At 35.3% G+C, this 24094-nt stretch overlaps 1 protein-coding gene across 10 annotated transcripts in view; it reads right to left on the reverse strand.

The window, feature by feature from the left end:
* Window positions 1-24094, reverse strand: part of NKAIN2 (sodium/potassium transporting ATPase interacting 2) — a 483129-nt gene that overhangs the window by 87823 nt on the left and 371212 nt on the right. The window contains exon 1 of one of the 10 annotated variants that reach the window (XM_085541749.1): window positions 21213-21358. The exons of the other annotated variants lie outside the window; for them this stretch is intronic. Coding sequence (XP_085397875.1) covers window positions 21213-21302 — 90 coding nt within the window. The 5' untranslated portion in view covers window positions 21303-21358. Of the gene's footprint in view, window positions 1-21212; window positions 21359-24094 lie in introns of those variants that run through there. 10 annotated transcript variants of the gene reach the window in all.

Here is a 24094-nt window from a genome sequence, read left to right on the forward strand (position 1 = left end):
TATGGCTGAAAACCTGATTCTCTCCAAGCCATTAAGAATAAACATCTTCAGGGGAAAAACAGAGCTGATGCAAAGATACATGCATAAAGACCTGTTTCTCTCCTTATGTGCATATATGTACACATACATACACAGGTTATCCTCTGTGTAAGGAAGAGCAATGAGTGAAATCAGTGAATTTTTTTTTTTTTTCTTTTGGTCAGACTGGTGAAGTTCCCACTGACAAGAAAAGGGGAAACAACCGCCATTTTCAAGAAGTGATAAAAAGAAGATCCAGGGAACATCAAGACAATCAGTCTCAACTGAAGATCATGGAGCAGATACTCCTGAAGGCCCTACTAAGGCATATGGAAAATAAAAATGAGGAGATTGGTGGTAACCAACTTGGCTTCATTAATGGCAAGTCAGACTTGACAAACCTGGTGGCATTTGATGATGGAGTTACAGCATCAGTGGATAAAGGAAGAGCAACTGACATCATCCACCTGGACTCATGCAAAGCATTTGACACTGTCCTGTACGACACCCTGGTTGTCAAATTGGAGAAAAACTGATTTGATGAATGGACCACTTGCTGGATAAGGAACTGGCTGGATGGTTGCACCCAGAGAGCTGCGCTCAGCATCCAAATGGAGACCAGTGATCAGCGGCATCCCTCAGGGATCGGTAGTGGGATTGGAGTCATTTAAAATCTCTGTAGGCAACATGGACAGTGGGATCTAGTGCACCCTGAGCAAGTTTGCGGATGGCACCAAGCTGAGTAGTGCAGCTGACACTCCAGGGGGAAGGGATGCTACCCAGAGGGACCTGGACAGGCTTGAGAGGTGGGCCCATGCCAACTTTATGAAGTTCAACAAGGCCAGGTGCAAGTGCATCTGTGCTGGGGCAATCCCAAGCACAGATACAGGATTGGTGGAGGAAGACTTGAGAGCAACTCTGAGGAGAAGTGTTGGCTGATAATTCAACATGAGCCAGCAATGTGTGCCTGCAACCCAAAAAGCCAACTAAATCCTACAACTGGGTTGCATTAGGAGAAGATTGACCAGCAAGTTGAGGGAGTTTCTGCCCCTCCACTCTGTTCTTGTCAGATCCCACCTGGAGTACTGCACCAGTCCAATTCTGCGACCCCAAACACAAGAAGGAAATCAAACTGTTGAAAGCAGATCCAGAGGAAGACTGTGAAGATGATCAGAGGGCTGGAGCATCTCCTCTGTGGAGGCAGGCTGACAGATCTGGGGCCCTTCAGCCTGGAGAAGAGAAGGCTTTGGAGAGACCTTATAGTGGCTTTACAGTACCTGAAGTGGACCTAAAGAAAAGCTGGGGAAGGACATTAAATAAGGGGATGAAGCAACAAAACAAGGGGAAATGGCTTTAAACTAGGTAAAGAGGGTAGATTTAGATTAGATACTAGGAAGATGTTATTTACTGTGAAGGTGGTGAGAGACTGGAACAGATTGTCTAGCAAGCCTGTGGATGCCCTGCATACCTTAGCAACTTCTTTGTAATATCCCTAAGTAGGCTGTCCCTTCACCCAGAGGGCATAGACACTCTTTTGCTTCCAGAGTCTCAACAGTAGTTCCTGATTCATCCACACCGATCTTCTTCCCCTCTGGCTCACCTTGTGGCATTCAAGAACAGCCCGGTATTGTGCCTTTAAGATTTCCATTTTGAGGAGATGGAGTATCAGAGAAATAATTGCAAATAAAGCAAACCCATCTAAAATTTCTATTAGTAGAAGCTAAAATCAAAGTCAATTTCTAAATAGATTTCAGGGCAGGACTAAACTTACTTAACTTGAATCTTCTGAAAGTTAGGAGTCTGCTCTAAAACTAAAAGCTTTGGTTGAGCTATAGGCAATGGAGAGGATCAGGTAGCATTAGATTGCAACTGTTAACCTTTCTGTTCTTACAGATCAAAAATGTCTATAAATGTAAATGTACTTGAATTACATTCCATGCATTGCAATATTGAAATCTTTGCTCTGTCCTTCGAAATGCATTATTTTTGCAATAATGATAATTTCTTTAGACCTAAATGACTTATCATAACAGATATGTACATGACTGCACATGGTTGAGTATACATATGCTACTCTGTTACAATGAGTACTACATATGCACACTCTGTTCATTTCAGGATTATTTAAATATCTGTTTGTTATCTTCAATACTAATCTCATAAAAGTAACAGACTGCTATTTTGTAACATGTTAACACAATAAGGTTATATTACAACAAGCATAAACAATCTATCCTCACTTATATTCTTCATAGTGCAAAAGAGATTTCTTTATTTGACTATAAATTAGATACCTTCCTTGAAAGTCCCACTGGAGATACTCACTCCACTCCTACATAGCCTGAGAGTGTATTTGTCTTAATCTGTCCATAGGAGGAAAAGATAATATGCATTGCCTTAAATAAAAACTGAAAAATATTTCCTTTGAACAAAAGAGTATTTGAAGCACTTTCATTAAAATAAATAAATAAATAGATAGATAAAGGTTGGATAAAGGATGAACAGTGGGAAATCTGTGAAAAGGTTAATCTTCTCATGTTTTTTAAAATTTATTTAATGTCTTATTGATTGAAAATCACATAGATAAAGATATCTTTATTTCTCTGAGGTTTGAATTAGAAATATATTTCAAATTAATCTATCAAGATGATGAACTTTAGTTTAGTAATCAGATAGAGCATGAAGTTCATTGAAAATGCTTTTCAGCAAACTCCCTGCTGTTATCACAGATCATCACAATTGAGCCAGTACAAAGAAAACTGTGCAATTTAGTGGGAAATATATTTAAAATAGTACTTCTATTTTTGCTTCCTTAACTTTTGTAACATTTGTATATAGAAATATACATTGAACTGGAAAACTACAATTTGGTAAAAGAGAATTCCAAAGTGACTAAGAAGGAGAAATCTAATAGACCATACTAATACATACACTGTACATGTAATATATGTGCCGAAAACAAAGCGTAGAAATAAAAGGGTGACTCATTTCCATTTCAAAAACCCATCAACAAGAAAAAATAAATGTTGCGTGTATTATTTGCTTTAATGCATCTGGTAAATTTAGGGCAAAATCTTTACCATTCAACCCTCCTTTCAACACTACTAGCATAAGCAATATTTACTTCCACAAATTTAAGTATATATTGTGGATTCCTCTGTATCAGAAAGTTACATATTTAATAAATTCTAACATTTTATGTAATCCAGGCCCTAAGCTTTTAAAGATAAGTATACTGCAATTAGTCTAATGAATCTAATGAATCCTTTAATTTTATAATCTCCAGTGGAATCCTATCTATCTTCTAGATGTTATAATAATTATTTTACAAACTGACATAAGAGTTCCCTCAGTAAAGACATTAGATGAAGCCTAACACTAACTAAACCACCCAAAGCAGAAAAAATAGTCGTTAATATTTATGAAGAACATACACAGAAAAATTCATCCACTTGGAGGCCCTAGAAGATCTTATGACCTCATTACTGTGGCTATATGGTTATCAGCATTGAACCTAGACCAAATAAATCCGACATGATTCTGTATACACAGAATGCTATCTTACATCTTTCCTGCAATGAAAATTATACTTTAGAGCTATTCTTCATTTTCTATTTACTTGACTCTGATTTGCACAATACTACTACCCTTTTCCTGGTTGAAAGGGTTGTTGAATCGCTTGTAAATTTATTTTAACCAATATACTTTGCAAGGAAGAAATAAAAAGCCTAGTGGCTTTCCACTTCTCATTCATTCTCCTCCCTTTTTAAATAGCTTTTCGAAGAGGAAGTAGTAGACTTTGAATAGTACAAAATAACTATATCACAAAGCTAGCTCTAGTGAACAAAGAAAACAAATAAACATAAGAACTGATAAGAATTAACATTCTCTACCTTGTATGCTGCAAAAGAGGTACCCTTGGAAAACAGTAGGGTGTGAACATTACATGAGAACTTATTGCAGCTATGTAATAAAATTAATTCTGAGGTTTTTAAACATGTGACGCTTGTACTTCACAAGTGGAAGTAGATTGTGTACAGTTAAGTACCTTTTCTGCAACAAAGACTTCCTTGTTTGTTTGTTAGTTACAGAGAGAAAATTTGCACTACAGGTATGGTTGCAGAAAAGTCCCTAGACATTTCATATAGACAAAGGTTGTTTGGTGATTTCTTTCCCTGGTTTTTGCTTTTGGGTTTATTTTTTTTTAATTTGTTTAAATGTAATGATTCCAAACTGGTGTCCTCTAGTACATCAAGATCATAAATGCATTACTATTGTGGCTACCATTTTCAAACATCTTTCATTTGATCTCTCTGGCATGTCGCTTCTAGTATTCTTCTGGCTTCGAGAGGTTGTGCTCATTTATTTTTACTCACTAGAAAACCCTCCAAGATTCTGAGTCATTTTTTTTCAGTTAGAAACTAATAAATTTGACTTGAATGTACACAATGCTAAAAGCTAAGTTTACTGTGACAACCCAGATTATTCTGTCATTGTAACCCCTAAGCTTTATTTATAAAAGCTGCTAATGCCACATCAGTATTCAGTTCAGAACCTCGTGTAGTAGTTCTTCCTTTGGGCACAATTCTAAGAAATATGTGAAATTAATAAGAGATAATGTAACTCACAACAGAGATAGAAAAGAATATTCTCTTGTTGCTGAACAGTATCCAGAAAACCAGGAGGTGTCTAATAAATGTGACAAAATGAATTCTTTTATTACTGTAAAACCTTTTATATTTTACAAACAGTGCATATTCTAGACAGGATGATAGAGTGCAAGAGGGCTGAGCTGGCATGGGTTAACATGACTTCTTTGTACTTTTAGTCAGTATGTTTGATCATTCATTCATATAGTATTAGTGTTTCTTGATGTTGTGTTTCTTTAAGCATTATACTGTAATGCTTTTCAGGAGCTGCCTTTTCAATGGAGCAGCTTAATTCAGGATTTTAATTCTGCATGCCTTAGAGCTTTTATTTTGCTATGGTTTTACAAATAAAAGTAAAGGGTTCACATGCATGCTCCTGAAAACCTTAAAAAATATTTTAGAACAATCAATGCAGTCAATTGCATTGAATTATTTTGGTATTAAGTCCGATACCAAAATAAAGTGTGTGGGCTTCAGACGTATCTTTTATCCAACAGATCTGTGTTGGCTGAAGACCTCTCTCTACACAACTTCTCAGATCTGTCATTTAGTTAGAAGTAGCGCTGTCAATATCAGTTTGCTAACTGAAGACCAACAAGTCACATTCTTTGAATTGATCTGCATGCTTTAAACTCTGATGGATTAAGTATTTCATGAGCAACTCAGCGCACATGAGAGTACAATGTACTTTGGCAGAGTGATGAAGCAAATTTCTGCAGTATCTGCCTTTTAATCTGAAAAGAAAATACATTTGTCTCTTTGAGTAATCTGACCAGTTATTAGACAACCATCAGCATCTGTCAACCAGCAGTGACTGTCTGTTTCTCAAACAGCTAGCTAGGCCCTTGAGGGATAGCTTTTCCTCCATTCATTGGAATGTCATTACAGTTTCTCTAATGGCTTCGAAGATCTATTCCCACTGACTGTTCTTGCTACCTTTGCCACCCTCGCGCTACCTCAGTCATGTCTGCATATCCTCCTCAAGACATGTTTCTGAGCACAGTTCGAGACGTGAGTGGCATACTACTCTGCTATTTTAACATCTCTAGCATGTAAACAATTAGCTCTGATCTGCATTTGCCTTTGCTTATCTCTCCTTGCTGTTGCATTGAAATTCCATCCATTTCCTTTGAACTGTTTCACAGAATCATAGACTATCCTGAGTTGGAAGGTACCCACAGTATCATCAAATCCAACTTATGACTCTAAACAAGACCATCCAAAATTCAGCCCCTATGTCTGAGAGCACTGCCCAAATGCTTCTTAAACTCTGACAGTCTCCGGTCTGTGACCATTTCCTCAGCAAGCTTGTTCCATTTCTTGACCACTCTTTCAGTAAGCTACTTTTTACTAATCTCCAACTTGAAAACAAGTATCTGATCAGATGGCTGCCTAAACAGCAGGGCTGCTCAGTGATTCTCTCTTCTTAGGCTGGGACCATTTGAAGTCTAAGCAGCATAGTTTGCCACAAAAAACAAACAAATAAATAAATAAATGAAGAACGCATTTATTTCTTTTCCACTAATATCTAGTGTAGCTGATGGACCACTTAAAATTAAGACTTCGGATAATAGCTATTCCTTAAAGAGTTCTTATTAAATCATGAGATTTTATGTGAAAGTACTAAAATATCTTGTTTGTGGGGATTTATAGGTAGTTGCACATTTTTACTAGCAGATGGATCATTTAAATATTGCCTGAGATTCCCTGGGATGTTTAACTAAATGATCAAACACTTCAACAAGGGCATCTCTGGGAATGTGTCAAAATAATTACATTACTTGAGAAAGTCAGAGTTTTTTCAGGAGGTTACAAATGCATTTTCTTAAAATTATCCCATGTTTTATTGCACTACACCTATTTGGAACTAAGTTATATTTCATTGTTCTAATTTAGGAAAAACATCAAATTTACTTACTGAAATATTTTTACCTCATGCTTATCATCAGGTCAATCCACTAAAAAGGTATGTACATAAATATAAAATCAGCTCATTTTAATTTCTTGCAGCTTATTGCTTTATCACAGAATGGCTTGGGTTGGAAAGGACCTTAAAGCCCACCCAGTTCCAATCCTTCTGCATGGGCAGGGTTGCCGCTCAGGAGATCAGGCTATGCAGATTATATAGAATTTGCATTTCTCTACTACTACTGCAAACTCCTGATACCTACACTTTGGGATCACATGAAAATATTGGCAAATTCACATCCACTGAAGAGAAGAGCATGTGCTTCTGCAGGTAGTGCTGGTTTATCTGAATAAATCAAGTTATAGTATTTGCGTTCACATTTTCCTATCTCTGTAAAGGAATAAGATTATCACATTTTTCTGTGAGAAGGAGTGTGACATGTAAAGAGCTATGCCCAGGATTTTCATGGCATTTAGACGCCTACTTCCATTTTGATGGTAAATGAGCACTTAAATCTGTTGAATAATTCGGATCTAAGAGAATTTGCTGAATAAATTTTGTGGTAAATCATAGATCTGAATCAGACTCTTAGCTCCTAGCCTAGCTATAAAGCATTTCACAGAACCATGGAATCACAGGGATTGGAAGGAACCTTGAAAGATCACATAGTCCAGACCCAGCTCCCTCAGCCTTTCCTAATAAGGGAGATGTTCACTCCCATTTGATGAACTTTATCTTCAAACTGAAGTTCCTAGCAATAATCTCTTCTGTAAATATATATGTTATACTTTACTACTGCCCTCAGTAGGGTGATTCAAAGGGGTCAGCACAAATGCAAACAATGATGTCTGTTGCTTTTTCACTGTTGATTATTTCACAGAATCATAGGGGTCGGAAGAGACCTCTGTATATCATTCAATTCAACCTTATACTAAAGCAGGTTCCCTACAGCAGGCTGCATAGGAAATGATCCAGGTGGGTTTTCAGTATCTTCTGAGGAGAGTCCACAACCTCCCTGGGCAGCCTGTTCCAGTGCTCTGTTGCCCTTTATTCAAGTTGTTTTTTCATTCTTCTAGTTTTACTCTCATCATTACACTGCATAGATAATAGCATCCCGTTTAATTGCTAATTATTCTTTGTAATTCTGTTTAGACAGTTTAATTATTTTGTTTAGTGATTTAATAACAACATTTGACTCCTTGTATTTTCAAAGCACTTTATAACTAATGAGTAACATGAGGCATATAGTAGTAGTAATAAAACAATTACAGGTGGAGAAACTGAGACAGGAATGTGAATTAGGATTGGAGAGTATTTTTCCAACTTTGTTTGGCCCATATACCAAATTACCTCTCTCTCCTATGCTTCTTAATGAAGATATGAGGTAAGATTTAACTTTAGTTAACAAAGCCTAGAACACTAGAAATTCCCTTCAAAAAACAAAAGCAGGAACAATTTTTCTATTTCACAGATTAGCAATTAATACAAAAGAATAAGAAGTTGATTCAAAATGTATTTTAGTCAATTAGAATACTTTTTTTTTGTTTTGTTTTGTTTAATTAGCTTGTGTGGGTTTGGGATTAAACTCTTAGTGCAATTTCTATCATCATTTCTCGTGCTGAAAATTAAATTCATTTAGAAAAGCACATCTGCACAGTAAGTCTTGATTTACGTTTGAATACTCATCTCTTACAATACCATTGAATGCAAAAGTATTTGATATTGTACATTTCCAGATTAACGTCACTCATGAATGGATAGCCATAAGAGAAACTAAATTGCTCTTTGCAGTACTTCTACAAATGCTACAGGAATTAATCTTGCTCCAAAGAAGAATATATTGTCTGTATTTACTCCATCTTTTTCTGTCAAAGTGCTTTCTGGGGAAAGTTCTTCTTAAAGAAAATAATAATAATAATAATACACTACTGTACTATTCTCTGTATCCATTTGAGTTATTCAAGATCCACTGCAGTCAACCTGGTTGCATTTTTAACTGTCACATGACCTGAGAAAAGATACTTTGCATAATGGTAAATACTTCTGCATGGTATGTGGCAGGATGTTCATTCAATAGTAATTATTCTGAACTACAGTAGGAGATCAGAAAAAAGAGATTTTGCTACATCAGGACTCCATGCTACCTAGAAAGTAACAGATGACATCTCAATTTAATGTATTATCAATCTGTGGCTATGAATGTCAGTTGTTGGCCCACAGAATTCTAGCTTCTAAACTCATCTTCCTCCTAATGGACCACAACAAATACTGTAGAGTGATACATCCTCAGAGCTTAGAGAAACTTTCTCATCTTAGACAGCACCAACACCATACGCAATTCCCACAGAGCATACATTCTTTGCAGATGAGCAGTTCTGCTTCATCAATAATGCTGAATACCAAATGAATTGTTTTTGTATCTGGTTCTAACAGAGGGTATGAAACCATCACTACAGAGGAAATGAGGACAATAATCAATATTTTACCATTCCAGATCAATTAAGGGATATATTTACAAAGAAAATTTTAAACCCTATCAAGATGTCAACTATTAATATACCCTCAACATGGCACACAGTTTTCACAATTGCATACCACTACAGCAGCCTAAAATGATTTAGGGAAGATAATATCAGTGATAGCTGCATGTGAACCTGTGAAAAAAAACAAAACAAAAAACAACTCCATAATTAATGTTAAACAATATTCCAAGTGGCCATTGTGCATTTATTTGCTTGTCTGTTTTTATCTATCTTGTGGCATTAGATCATTTTTTAAAAAGACACGGATTTTTTCAGTGGAAATAAGTTTCACAGTTCCTATTTTGACATGCATGGTAATTGCTAGGCATACACTGAGTCTGCTTAAAACCTATATTTTCTTTCTAAATGAGATCAGCTTTGGTGACAAACAAAAAGAGATAACAATTGAATGAAGTCCAGGTTACATCAACTTTCATATATTTTCTAAGTTAATAAATGCCATAAGAGAGTATAATCAAGAAAACACAGAGAAGTTCTAAGCTCATAGTCAGGTGTTTTTATCTCAATACTGTACAATATGTGTTCTAAGAGAGTTCAAAAAGTCTCAGTTTTTTGGGTTTTTTTTTGTCTGTTCAGCAAACAATTTATGGGTGGATTCATGAAATCATTGCTGAATGTCACTTTTTCTAGAGTTTACAAAGTAATATGTTCTTGTTAAATTAGAAGTGATTGCCTAATGCAGGAGCTGTTACACATCTAGGTACAGTGTTGTCACTAGCACACTCCTATGCTACCAGCATACTTGCTGTTTCCAACTCAGCTTATAACATCGCTGCGGAATGTGGACTTTTGACACATGGCAGCTGTGCATTCTGTTTCAAGCTTTAGAAATGCATTTACTAAGATATGTTTGTTTACATGTATATATTTAATATTTCTTTCCATTCTAATTAGTTTTATATTTACCAAAGATCTTCTGGCAACCTTTCCTAAAGAATAAAAGCACAATAAAAATTGGAGCCATGTTATAAAAGAGAATACAAGATCAATTTCTTATAGGTTTTAGGCCTTTTTGAGAAGTGATTGAAGCTCTTTACGGGACAGACTTTAAAAACTGTTTACACGGGATCTATGTAAGCAGGATGTTAAAGAGAATGTAGCCTTTGGATTTCATGGAATACACTAGTTCAGCTGGAGCTAATGGTGCTTGTCCCAGTCAGGAAAATGCAACTGCTTAGCCAGCTACAAATGTTAACAAACCTCCATAAAACAAGGTGCAGAAATGCTTTTGAAAAGCCTGATATTTCAAAATTATATAACTAGTCCCTTTGGAGCTTTTAATGTGCTGGACTCCAGCACAGAAGTCTTGTGCCAGTAACTCTACTAATCAGAAATTCTCTTATTTCCACACCAAACCTAACAAGAAATGGCAGATCTTTGTGAGAAGAGGGTTGTAGCAAACAGTGACCAGAAGTCAGTGCTCCGACTACTGTGATAATCTGGGAAGTACTAATTTGCTACAACTAAAACTAATGCTGCTGCATTCTGTGAAGTAATAGCGTTAGCATGTTACTGACACAAAAGAGAACTTGCATGACAAAACCTGATGGAATGGTACTTCCTGCACAAACCTCATGGACAGAGGTACGATGCAAGGTGCAATAAAATGCTTAAAGGTACATTTGTATTTTAAGTTTGATTTAGCAATTAAGTTTATACCATCTGGTGTTTAGATTTTCTAAGTTTTGCTTTTCACTTGCTCGTTTTTTATCAATACAGCTGAGTGCATCCATGGAATAAAGAGTCTTTGTATTCTACTTGAGAAGAGGTTAAAAACTACAACTCTTCTAAACTAAGGATCCTCCATACCCACTTTCTTCGAGGGCTCATGGCAAAACCATTATGAAGACAAGTGTGTTGGCACAAGCACTCTAAAAGCAGAACTAAATTACTGTGCTTCTTAATATTCTTTTGCCTTATTCTTTCTAAAACTAAAATTTATTGCTCTGCTATCACACCGCCCTTTAGAAAAAAAACCAACACAGTTACTGTGCCACATTATTAACTGCTATACTGGTGATGTCTTTGTAATTCTATTCAACTTCATAACTCATTTGATTACAATAAGTTAATAAGGAGCAAAACTTTGCTATTGTAGCAAGCTTAATTATATGCCTACCATAAGGATAAAAGCAAAAATAAAAGTCTGTGGTAATGAAATAATTTTAAAACCATGCATCATCTTTCTGTGAAAAGAAAAATTCACTAAAGCATAGCTTAAGAAGCATCACTCCTTACATACAAGAGATTTGCAGAGACTTAACAGAATAAGAATGAAGACTGGCTTCTAAAGATAATTTTCAAAAATTTGTCAATTATCACTGCTACAAAGAAATTAATGCACAAACGAGTTTGGAGGAAGATCCTTTAGTTTCTCAAATAATTTTACAATCTTGAATGAAGGATCTTCTACTAAGATTTCTTCACTGTTACTTGACAAAAGAACAGAAAGATAGGTCAGACCTCAAGTTTTCATGTCAATACTACTTCCAGAGGCATTTCAGATATACCGTATTTACTGCAGGCTCCGAGGGATTCTTAGAAAAGGAAATTTTCTGTGTCATATATGGAGCAAATGTTCAGCCACTTTCTTAATCTCCTGCAGCAACTGCATACTATGGGACTGGGGAGTACTTGCCCTCAGCAGGGCTACATCAAAAGGGAATTCTCAGTACATTGACCTGACAGCTGGGGTATGTTGTACTATGTGGCTCCAGACATTTGGCTCTGAAAAGATGCTTTGGATGCCCATGATTTTGACAATAAGAAGCACTTAAGAACAGTGACTGCAAGGTTTGTTGCAGATCTGATTTTCTTTTGTAAGGTCAGTCCCATCTCCTGAACAGCTCTGACCCCTCACAGCCAGTCAGGGCTTGGTCACACACTGAAAAGTGTGAAAGCTGCAAAATGCAGCTGTGTTGAGTGTTCACAGTAAGACATTATGCTAAGAGATACGATACAGACATTACATAAATTGAAAAGAACTTTAGAATTCCTATGTATAAGCCGGTTACTATACCTATATGTTGGGCTTCTACATGCAAATGATTAAGTAGCTCATCAGAAAGTCTCATAGCTTCAAGGAGAGTCACAAGATTAACATTTTATGAAATGTCTGTAAATCCTGGGGAAATTACCTGTGATTTTTTGTCTTTTACATTTTTAAATGTGCTAGTAATGCACCCATCATTTAGCATAGAGAACCCCAATATGACTGTGAGTTTACTTTCCTCTTTGAAGAATTCATACTGTATATTTTCTCACGTTCTCACAATCAACTGAGAACTGTCTTATAACCTGCACATAAGCCCATACAGAGAGAACAACAAAGCTCTTGCCACTAGCAAGCAGCAATTCAGTGCTCTGGTGCAGCTTGCTTTTAATACATAAAATTACATATGGTTTTCATCACCCAAAATACATACGACTTTTTCTGCATTTGGATGCTGATCTTCCTGATAGGGATGACTAATAATGAGGTATATAAAAATTGTTCCCCAAGATTCAAAACTTGAAAACTAGTCTTACACTGATGATAATTTTCAAGGAAATAGATAGAATTTTACCCAAATTTGCTTTATGGACAAAGCATTTATCAAGTCATTATTTTCAAACCTTCTTAATAACATTTTTTCCTTTATCAAAAATTAACAAGGAAAACAACATTGGATTTATATATATATATATATTTTTTAATCTCAAAAAGCACTTGTATCTATCTCCCATACCCTAGATGCAATGTATCTACATAAATATATGAGCAAAGTATAATAATATAGAGACCCTATCCCTAAATGTGTGGCTGTTGTTCACTACTTCAGAACTCCCCAAATGTCCAGGGACATTTTGCATCTCAAAATCGTAAAACATTCTTACAGCTTGTTAGTGTTAATTCGAAGTTATTTAACCCAAACCTTTAAGTTACAATCTGCAATGAAATTAATGATATAAGGATAAAACCTGATAATAATCATTAAAATATCAATTTACACTTATGAATTTTTAAAATTAAAATTGCTTTACACTTATAGAAGGCTGTGAGGGGGTTTTCTGTTCCTAAGGGTCTTTTCTTCTAAGTCCAAAAATAAAATATAACATTTTATAATTTGCTCTCAGATTGTGAAGTGATGTTATTAGCATGTCCTCAGTAACTCTAAATATAATAGATATAATACATACTATTTATTATATTTTATATAATTATATAGTATATAATATTTAAAAATAGCAATAATACAATAATTATATAATATTATGCATTAAATATTATTATAATAGATATCTGCTCAGCAACTCATTATATCACTTGGCTCATATTTCATTTGTATCTCTTCCCTGAATACAACAGTCATATTTCTTATACCAGCTGACTTTGCCTCATGTACAGATTAAAGAGCAAACCACATAAGCTTCAGTTGTGCCATATGCTCAGTTTAGTGAATAATACAGATTACTCAGAAATGTCTTCATACTATCCTACACAGAACCGACTTGAAACCCAGTAGGAATATATTCTAAACACATGATTTGTTACTGTCTGTTTTTCATTCTGGATGTGTTTCTTTCTGTATGAGTTAAATACGTGCCAATCAAAGCCTAGATATCTGTGAAGGCAACTCTTTGATGCAAATGGTTTACCAAAGACCACTTTAATTTCTTAGAAAACTGAAGTATTATAGAATAATATATTTCATTATTGCAAAATAAAGGGATTGCAAAAGTTAACTATTATATGCAAATTATCTTCAGATGTTCACTGTGTATGAAATTCTACAAGCACTGTAAAGACAGCAAATCATTTTGTGCTGGTCCCAGGGGCTTGATGTGAGTGTCCTACTATTTTAACATTATTTTTTTTTGTCTCTGTAGCATGTTCTATACCATTCTGAAATGCAGTCTGGGTCTTACATTTCAGTAGAGAGAAGAAAAAGATCTTTATATTCTAAAACCAGGAGCTTTGATTTTCTGTGATTCTGCTAACTCTTCCATTTAGAGACTGATGCTTTCATCCTCTTTCTGAAAGTTTATAATAATCACTAGGTAGACAGAATTTGTCTGTTTTAAGTAAAACAAAGCAACTTACCATGGATACTAGCTATGGAGGTTAAACATGGCTGTAGATGCTTTTGTAACCATGCTGTTCTACCTTGCTCCATGCTCAATATACATCTCCAGAATTGCTGTCACAAATTCTACTTCTCTGCAGTCGCTAAGCAATACCATTTTTTTCAATACAGAGCCCTATACTGATCTCATCACCGTAATCTCTAACTGCTCTCCACTAGAAACTGAAACAACATGACTCATATCTAAGATGTGTGGTTTATTTCCTTTCTTCTTATTTTGAGTGGAAAAAAGTGAGTGCAAAATACATTTTTGTTTTCTATTTATGTATATCCATATTATTTTAATAGTATATTTTATGATTTACAGTGTATTTACTCACCTTAGAATGCCTGTCAGCAGTTTCAAAACATTCCTCCTTTGGCACATTTTGAAATTATCTGCATTTTTTTCCCTAGTTGCCTCTCTGTGCAGTGATGACAATCCCGCTCCACTACTGACCTACTCTGCTAAAATAAGCCCCTGAAAATTGTTGTGGCTGAGCAGGACAAAGCAGAAGGCTTTTCCTAGTCTTATAGCAGATGTAGAAACCAGCCTCTCTGGTCTGACTCGCAATCAGCAGTTGTGAAATTACAGGAAAATAATTTTTAAAGAATGCTGGAACTATGTGCGTTATTTTTGATAATCTGCTCATTTTTTTAGAAATCATGGTTTCACTAAATAGTTGGGACATTTTTTAACAATTTAGCCCAGAACAGAATGTATTCAAAATATAATATGTTGCTGAACCTTTTAGAAGTTTTAGAAAAAAAATTTATAGCTCCTATATCTTATATATAAAATTATATAGCTCTTTAGAAAAAAAATGTTATATCCTCTGCACACAGAATATGATTTTCAAAGGAGAGTAAAAACATTTTGTAAACTTACAGGGCAATGATGTACACTTGTTTCATAAAGTTCAAGATTCTGCTTTGGGAAATGAACTTTCCCGGGGCACTACTATACCTCAAAATATGTTTATTACAATGAAGGTTAGTGGAAGGTATCCAGCTAATCCCAAATATTCATCACTAGCCACTAATTATCGCCTCTTGTTACTTCATAGTTTCATAGTTTCATAGTTTCGTGCGGGTTGGAAGGGACCTTAGAGATCATCGAGTCCAGCCCCCGGAATTCGAGCCTCTGTGTAGCAGAGCGGCACTTCTACCACTTGCGCCACAGGGGGGATTCGAACTCCGGGCCCCAGTGTTGCAAGGCGGCATCTTTAACCACTGCGCCACCGGTACACACATTTACTTCTGTAAAGATGGTCAGCTGAGGGCTCACTGTTTAATGAAAACAGAATAGCTGGATTTCATGTCTCCTTTTGTAAAAGATGATAGGAATAGTTTACATGCTACACTGGTAAAACAGAAAAAAACAACTGTAGTGTATTAGGAATAGCAAACTCATAAAATCATCTTCATTAGAAAATAACTTCAAGCTCAACAAACTCAACAATCAGTGTGACCTATCAAGTGCCATCACCAAATGACTGTTCCTCTGTACCACATCCACATACCTTTTAAATACCTTGCAGGATGGAGACCCCACTACTTTGCTGGGCAGCCCATTTCAGTGTTTTACCACCCTCTCCATGAATATACTCTGCCTAATATCCAAATATTGAAAGGATCTTCTTGAAAGCATTTAGTTTTTCTTACAGTTCCGTATTAAGTAGAGAAATTTTTCCATAGGATGATGAGGTGATAGCCTCAGATATTTCAAACAGACTATATGCTACTTTTAAAGATGCAGAAATAATAAAGTCATGAAGAGAGTTGAAGGCATACATTTGTAAACTATAATTCCCAACTAACTGCTGCTCTAGGCTGTATGGAAAGCAGCCTGCTGATTCTAAGTGCCTTTCCTTCAGAGACAAGTGCTTTGTTCCTGGTAGGGCTCAGGTGGTGGGCTCAGTATAATTGGCACACCATGAGACCAAAATAGGAGAGTAGAAAGGTGCCTGAATTACCAACAGATCTGTGTCATATTGTGGACACATCACTGAACAGGTACACTTTAAGTCTCTGCTAATTTGAAAAAATCCCGATTTCAAATGGAGAAGAGATTCACATTTCCAATACTAGCCTTCACTTTTCAGAATGCTGTTCTAAAGCATAAATAGTCCAGAATACTTCAATTAAATACCTGGAAATTCATTTTGGTAAAAGTAACAACTACTCTCATTCTTTGAAGTAGCTGAATCCCTGCTAAAATTTAACACCAACACCCCCCCCCCTCCCCAACTCCCTCCCCAGAAAAAGAAAAGCCTGAAGCTGAGAACAAGTATGAAAAATTCAGCATGAAAGGTTAACCTAAGGCAAAGTCATAAGCTGCTGAAAACCAGGATTTCTTAGAGGACTGTACTAAGTACTTTCATATATAAATTTCAAACACTACTACATTGCCTGAGAATATCACTTTTATTTACTTTCTGCAGTTTACTGATATGTGGAATTAGTGCTAATGTTTAATGTTAAAATTTCCTGCTGAGGTGGCAGTACCGACTCTTTTAATTATACAACCTGTGCTATAACTAAAGAACACAACTTTTTATCAGATGTTGGTGGTTTGATAACAAAATGCTATGGATGACTAATTCTTGACAGGTGGTAAACAGTGGACCAAAATATTAGTTGATTTGGACTGTTCCCTGCTGAACTGCTGTTAATATAAGTTGCTTTGACCTCCATGCAAAAATACCATTTAACACAATGTGAGCTTCTGAACAGAAACAGTAGTTGGAACATCTTTCAAGATTTTCTTTTGAGAAAGGTTTTAATAAGATGGGATTGTACTGCATATTTTTCTGAAACTTCTATTTGGGATGAAGGCTAGGAAGCTTGAAGTTATATGTTTTTCAGCAGAGGAGGAATGACTGCTTGACAGGTTTAAAAAGTCACGCTTGACAGAGTAGTTTTAGCTGTTTGATAGTAAGACTTAAATGTTTTGCTTTATTGGATAACAGGATGAAGGACTGAAAGACTTTCAAAATAAAACACTTCATATGTACTCAAGTTTTTTTTTTCTTAATAATCCAAGGTCAAACGTATTTTAATTAAAAAAAAAAAAGAAGAAGAACTCTGAACTTTGCTGCTGCATCAATGAAAACTTAATTCAACAGTATGTTCAATTCATTTATCAGTCAACACACAGACAGCACATTACACAGTTGTGTTAGCATAGGCAAAGCTTTCCCCTGATTATCTAAGGAGATTGCCCCTGGACAAAAACTATGATTTTGAATGGGAGTTTTAAACTTTGTGAAGCACCCAGGGACATGTATTTCAATATTACATCAAAGATTTATCTTACCAACATTTGCATTTATTAAAGCATCTATCTGCATTTATTGAAATATTCAGGGATGATATGTAGCTCTTAACCTGTGGTTGTTTGATTTTTATTATTTGCTTCATATTTCTACACATCCAGTGAAATTGTAGAAATCATTTCTTTTCTCTTTTTTTTTCTCTTTACACATTAATGGAGAACTCATACGCTTTTGATTAGCCTGTCAGTTGGGTCAAATTCTATGAATTTATTTCAAAAGAAAGACATTATTAAAAATTAAGTAAGGACATTAAGCTCAGTTCATTAGCAGTTACATGTTATTCCTCAAAAAGATTCTCATACTTTAAACCTTTTCCTGTAGACTCCTCATACCAATCAATAAATATGGCCGCTTTCCTGAACTTAAGATAAAGGTTGCAAAAGAAGTGTTTTTATTTTAGTACATATTGTTTTCCATCAGATTGATATTGTTATTTGTATAATTAATGTCCTTGCATATCTCAGAATGTATTATTTTTGTTTTTGTTCTTGTTGGTTACTATCAATTACTAAGATTCCATCTGAGGTAAATGTAAGTTCAATATGAGGTTATACTTAGAAAAATCATTTTTCATCTCCACTTTTTCCCCAGCTATATGGAGATATTTTTGGCAATGATAATATTTCTACCTTAATGCTTATTCCTATATATTGATTAGACAGGATCATTTACATATTCAAGAACTACCAAACGAGCATAAAAAGGACATTCATCTGATTTAAAAATTATCTTTAAAATAAATGGAGAATAAAGGATTTTTTTGAGTTTGAAAACTAAAAGCTAATAAGAAAAAACCCCTCACCTACGTTTTTCTAAGGTTTACTATCAAAATCTTTCCTTTTTTTTTTTTTTTTTCCCACCTTTATTTTCTCAGTCACTTTTGTAGCAGAGGAGAAATACTGCCCTTTACAGTTCCCATTATTTTTTATCTATACCTCAGCTAAAACTCTAGTTCAAGAAATAGCTGAACACATTTTTTTTTTTTTTTTTTTCAATACTGGGTTCAAAATATCAGGGTGTCCTCCCTTGAATTTAGGTCAATTTTGTTATAACTTTATTCTCTGAGAAACATATAGATATTGGAATGTGGTTCTATAATAAGCTGCATCAGTAAGTATTTAGTACAATTATTTTTAAAAAGTCCTTAATAGAGGAAAAGCTTGATCTACTAAAAAAAGTCCTAGGTGACAGTTTAGGGATTTATCATAATGGCTTGAGTACCATGCCTAAAATTCCAGCAGACTCCACTGTTCACTATCCTTTTAAGAATAAAACAATTTGTTTATTCAGAATTCGTTAAAGTCTAGTGATAATTACAGACTGAGCCCATATGTCTTCAGATAGATTTATAATCAGCTTCTAAGTACATCTACAACTTAAGAGAAGTGACCTTATAAAAGCGAAGATATCCTTTCTCAAGTTAGTGTCTGAGTTATGACAGTAGAAAATGACTACATTTATTTGCTTATTGGTCTTGTGGCCATTTACAGTTTTACTTGTTAAATGACAGGACCATTTTTCTTTAAGTCAAATTTAGTCAGTCAGAGTCTGAGAGTGTTTATGAGAATGATATCATCCATGAAAGAAAGATCAGTGCATATCTCATCTGAGATCACAAGAAAAACATTAATGCCTATGATTTTGTTTACAAATTAAAAGTTTTACTCTGAAGATCAAAAGGATCTCAACTGTTGCATTGGAGAAAAAATGGATTAGCTGCACCATTAAAACAATTTGTTAGCAATTTCCCTGACTCTTCGAGGAACTCTTCAGCAACTTTGTCTACCATCTTCTACATCTACTTCACCTACTGAAGGCAGTCAGTAGTGACCACACCAGAAATGGTCTTGGAATCCCTTAAATTCAAGAAATTACATTATTAAAAAATTGATATACTCAGAATGTCAGATAAGCAAAGTATGTAGGATTTCAACAAATCTCAACCAGCTCTTTATTCTTGTGTTTTTCAATGTTAAAAGTCACGCATAAGATCAAACATCTGGCTGATACAGAAAGAGAATAATTGCACCCTAGCAGCCCAGAAAACCAACTATATCCTGAGCTACATCAAAAGAAATGTAGCCAGCAGTGAAATGATCCTGAACCTCTACTCTGTGCTGGTGAGACCTCACCTGGAATATTGCATCTAGATGTGGAATCCTCAGTAACAGAGAGACACAGATCTATTGGGAGTGCATCCAAAGAAGGGCCAAAAAAAAATGATCCAAGTGATCAAACACCTCTTCTACAAAGACACAGGGTGAGTGAGCTGGGTCTGTTCAGCTGGAGAAGTTGGAAGGGAGACCCAATAGAGGCCTTTCAGTATTTCAGTATCGGGCGGGGGGGGGGCTAAAATAAAGAAGGGAACAGACTCTTTAGCAGGATCTGTTAAGAAAAATTGTTTCAAACTAAAAGAGGAAAGCTTTAGTTTGGTTATAAGGAATCAGTTTACTACAATAAGGACACTGAAGCACTGGAACAGATTGCCAAGAGAGGTGGTGGATACTCCATCCCTCAAGAAATTCAGTGTCAAGCTGAACAGGGTGCCCAATAACCTGATCTTACTGTAGCTGCCCCTGTCCATTGCAGGAGAGTTGAACTAGATAACTTTAAGGATACCTTCCAACCAAATAATTCTATGATTCTAAGAATGACATTCCCTATTTTATTTTTTTTTTCTAATACACCGATATCTTCTTTTAGCACAGTATGAACATTTCTGAAATTGCAATCAAAGCAGATTTTTCCTTTCCTTTATTCTCCATTCATTTTATACCTGCAATGCAAAGGAAATAATGTCTGCCGAGGAGAGTCCATGTTTTTTTTTTTTTTTTTCATTATACTTACAAAGTTTGTTATGGCATTCTTAGAAGACTCACATGTATCAGAGGTCAATCCAAATGACTTATTACTATTTTTGTAAAGTGTTTAAACTCTGTTTATACTTGAAAGGAATCAGAGCTTGTATAAGTTCTCACATCAATTTCTGTCCACTGTATTAAAACAAACAAAGAAACCCAAAACAATTGTGAAAAAATGACTGGAACCCAGGAGGCACATAAAATAATTCTTAATATAACGGCAAAGTATTTAATAAGAATTGTATCTACTAGTGCAAAATAAAGTATTTCTTTTGGCTTCAAGAGACCTGTCAGGTGGTGAACAATACTTTTGTCAGGAAAGGAAGTGTTTTTCCAATGGCTGCACAAACAGAATAAACCAAGAAAAGAACATTATTTTATATAAATGATCAATCTCTTCATGGTCCTTGAGGCTCACTTTGAAACAGATTTCTGCAGGGTTACAGCAGGGAGTCTGTGATGCATGTAATAGAATCAAAGAGCTTCAATACCATCCCAGATTGGTAGGATCTCTGTTCATCTCCGAGCTCATTTTTTCTAACATTGATAGCTTACAAAACACCACCAAGCTGATTTTTGAAAATAGATTTTATCCGTAACCATAACTGATAGCTAATACAGGTAGTAATTGACATTAAGAAAGTGATGGAAATGACAATGTTGTATTATATAAAGCATAAAAGTAGATTTTATAGTAGTTTCCTATTCTAATATTTTTCTAGATTTCAACATGCAAGAGGCAGTTGCAAAACATTCTAGAAGAAAACACCCTGACTAGCAATAAGTTACCTTGAACTGCACTAAAAATTTGGCCTGGATGTCTTCCTGGAAGCTTTGTTTTATGTATCTCCAGAAATGAATGTAGAAAGAATGAAGCATTTCTTTATGCAGACACTTCAACTCCAATTCAGTATCTACAGGAATTTTTCAGTGCACATAGGTGTTCACAGCCATAAGAGCAAAATCCTCTGTAAAGGAAAACCCAGAATACCTTATTGTTTTGGCTGCTGCCCAAAACTCCAACATAAATTAATACCTTAAATAAATTATTAATTATGCTCCTCTTTGTTCTAAAAATCAACCCTTTTAAACTCTAACCTTGACGCAATAAAAATGAAAACATGGCAGTAATGGCATGACAAAGTATAAAATTAAAAAAAAAACCATAAATAGTTAAAAAGCACTACTCCTCTACCTTGTATGCAAGTGTATCAGAATTTTAAAAGTGGAGAATAAATCACAGAGTCTTGGTGAAGAACAGAAAGAAAAAATATATCAACAATCAATAGCTGATAAATTTGTATAGCTAATAGTATATGTACCCCTTCAACCTTAATTTCCAATATAACCAGTTCTTGCTATATGGATGATTAGCACTAATAAATCAATAATAGTAATAATAATAATAATAAAGGAATTTCACAATGAGAAATAACCTTTTCATCTTCATTTTTTTTTTTTTTTTTCCCCATTTCATTCAATCAACCTTTTACTACATCTGCTTAAAAACAAACTTCAGATTTCAGACCAAGATACAGAATGGATTATGTAATTTACGTTCCTCCTTATTCACCCTGGAAAGTGGGAAAAGAAAAGGAGTGTTAGGAAAGGCTTGAAAATATTTGTGGATTTAATTTCAGATGCATCCAAAACAGTCTTTTCCTTCTCCTGTGGATTATTTGAGGAAATCTGCTTGAAAATTAAAATTCTCCACTAACCTGGGATGTTTACACTAATTCATGCATTTATGAGTATTTCCAAGATGAATGGTGAACATAGAATTTAGATCTAATCGACACATCATAATTGATAGCATTGCCCCACTTTTTCCTACAGATGCTCCCAGATGATACAAATCATACAGGAGAACAGAAGGGCATAAAGCTTTACTTAATTATGCTGATAGTTGCTTAGCACCAGGCTGTGGGGCACATCTGATGGAAAATTCCAGAGCAATGCAGCAAGGCAAAGCTCAAACACTGATGATGGATTAAAAAGCCTGGTAGATGTATGTGTGTGTGTATATACACACACACACACACACCCCTTCTACCCTCTGTTACTAGAGGTGAATTATCTACAAAGCCAGGAACTCACTAATCTATATACACATTCTAAGACAGCTGGTCAAAAGAAATAAAATTTATGGACTTAAAATTGCCTGAGTCCCTGGCTCAGTGAGCCTAAGGACTTTCTCCCAGACCAAGAGACCAGAAGGACTTTATTCGGTAAGATATGACTGCTGAGACTAGTTTACAATCTTTTAAGGATAGGCATCGGTAATCCAATTTAAGGACTGCAAAAGTGAACAGACAACAAGACCCTGATCTTTCCTTGCTGGCTTTTAGCAGTAAATTGACAACCCTGCACTAAGTTTGGGACTACAAATACAATGGCATCTACTTTTGTGAAAGGTAGCTGCTGACACATAATTCCTTAAGGTACACTGGGGCTAAGGACAGCTTACTAAAAGTAATTTTATGAGTAGAAGATTCATCTCACCTGTCTTTAGCTGACTAAGTATGGCTGACTAATTGCTGAGTTTCTAGACTAAGGTTGTTGAGGCTCATTCAGCAAGACTAAGGGGTGGGTGCTGTCTTCAGTAGCTGAGTCATCGCACCTACCCAAATGACTACCTTAAGGTGATTAGCAGTGCCTTGGATAACTCATAGTCAGCTGCAGCTGGTGCTTCCTACTCAAAGCAATGCCAGACTTTCATAGCATTAGGTGGCAAAAAGAAGAGATGACACAGATTTAGGAAATATTTACCCATTTTGAGAGTGGATGTTACAACAAAATGGAGAGTTGGGAAATGAGTCATCATATCTTATAAGAGGATATGTCTTGAATGTTAGTTGAGGACGAATTGATGGTACTGACATTTTCTTCATACTACAGTCACTAACATGTATTTTGTTAAAGTTCAGTGAGATGTAAGATATTTACAGCCCAAAAATGTCTGAAATAAAACTCAGGGTACACAGATTTAGCAGCTGTCATAAGTTGAAACTGTGCTGTAGATGAACAGTCTCAGACATTCCTAGACTACAACAAAACCTGAATTGTTAGCAGTCAAGATCCCATGGAATGTTATTAACTGGGGAAAATAAGAGATTTTTAAAGAATACCATCCTGAAATCCATGGGGAAAAGAGCTTTATTTATTTACTTTAGTACAAATTTATCTGAAATGAGAAAAACACAAAGAAAGACAGCTGTATGGTGTCTCAGAAATCCCAAAGCAGGTCACCAGAATGAAAAAAAAGTAAAAAAAAAGTAGCTTAATTCTCCTTTTTAAATACTGTTTAAACATCCATCACATGAAAGCAAATGTGCAGACACAGACAAGCCTATTCTTATTGCTAAAATAACAGGAATTATGTCACCAACAAAGTATCATATTTTGCAACAGACAATTTATAAGATTAACTTATAATATATTGAAGACCTTTGGATGGAAAGAGTTGGGGTAATATGACAGGAAATTTTGTGCTAAAATACAGGTTTTGCTACAATGACAACTGTAATAATGACTTTTTTTGTTTGTGTTCAGACACTGCTAGTGGCAGGATCACTCCTGACTGGTATAAGAATTGGTCTGGACCCAGGAGGAAAAATGAATTGTACTATAGGAAAATCACAACACCTGAAAACCACTGGTATGGCAACACA

The sequence above is a fragment of the Coturnix japonica genome, chromosome 3 (genome assembly GCF_054131305.1).
Source record: "Coturnix japonica strain WE chromosome 3, WE-NBRP24, whole genome shotgun sequence".
Lineage (NCBI taxonomy): Eukaryota > Metazoa > Chordata > Aves > Galliformes > Phasianidae > Coturnix > Coturnix japonica.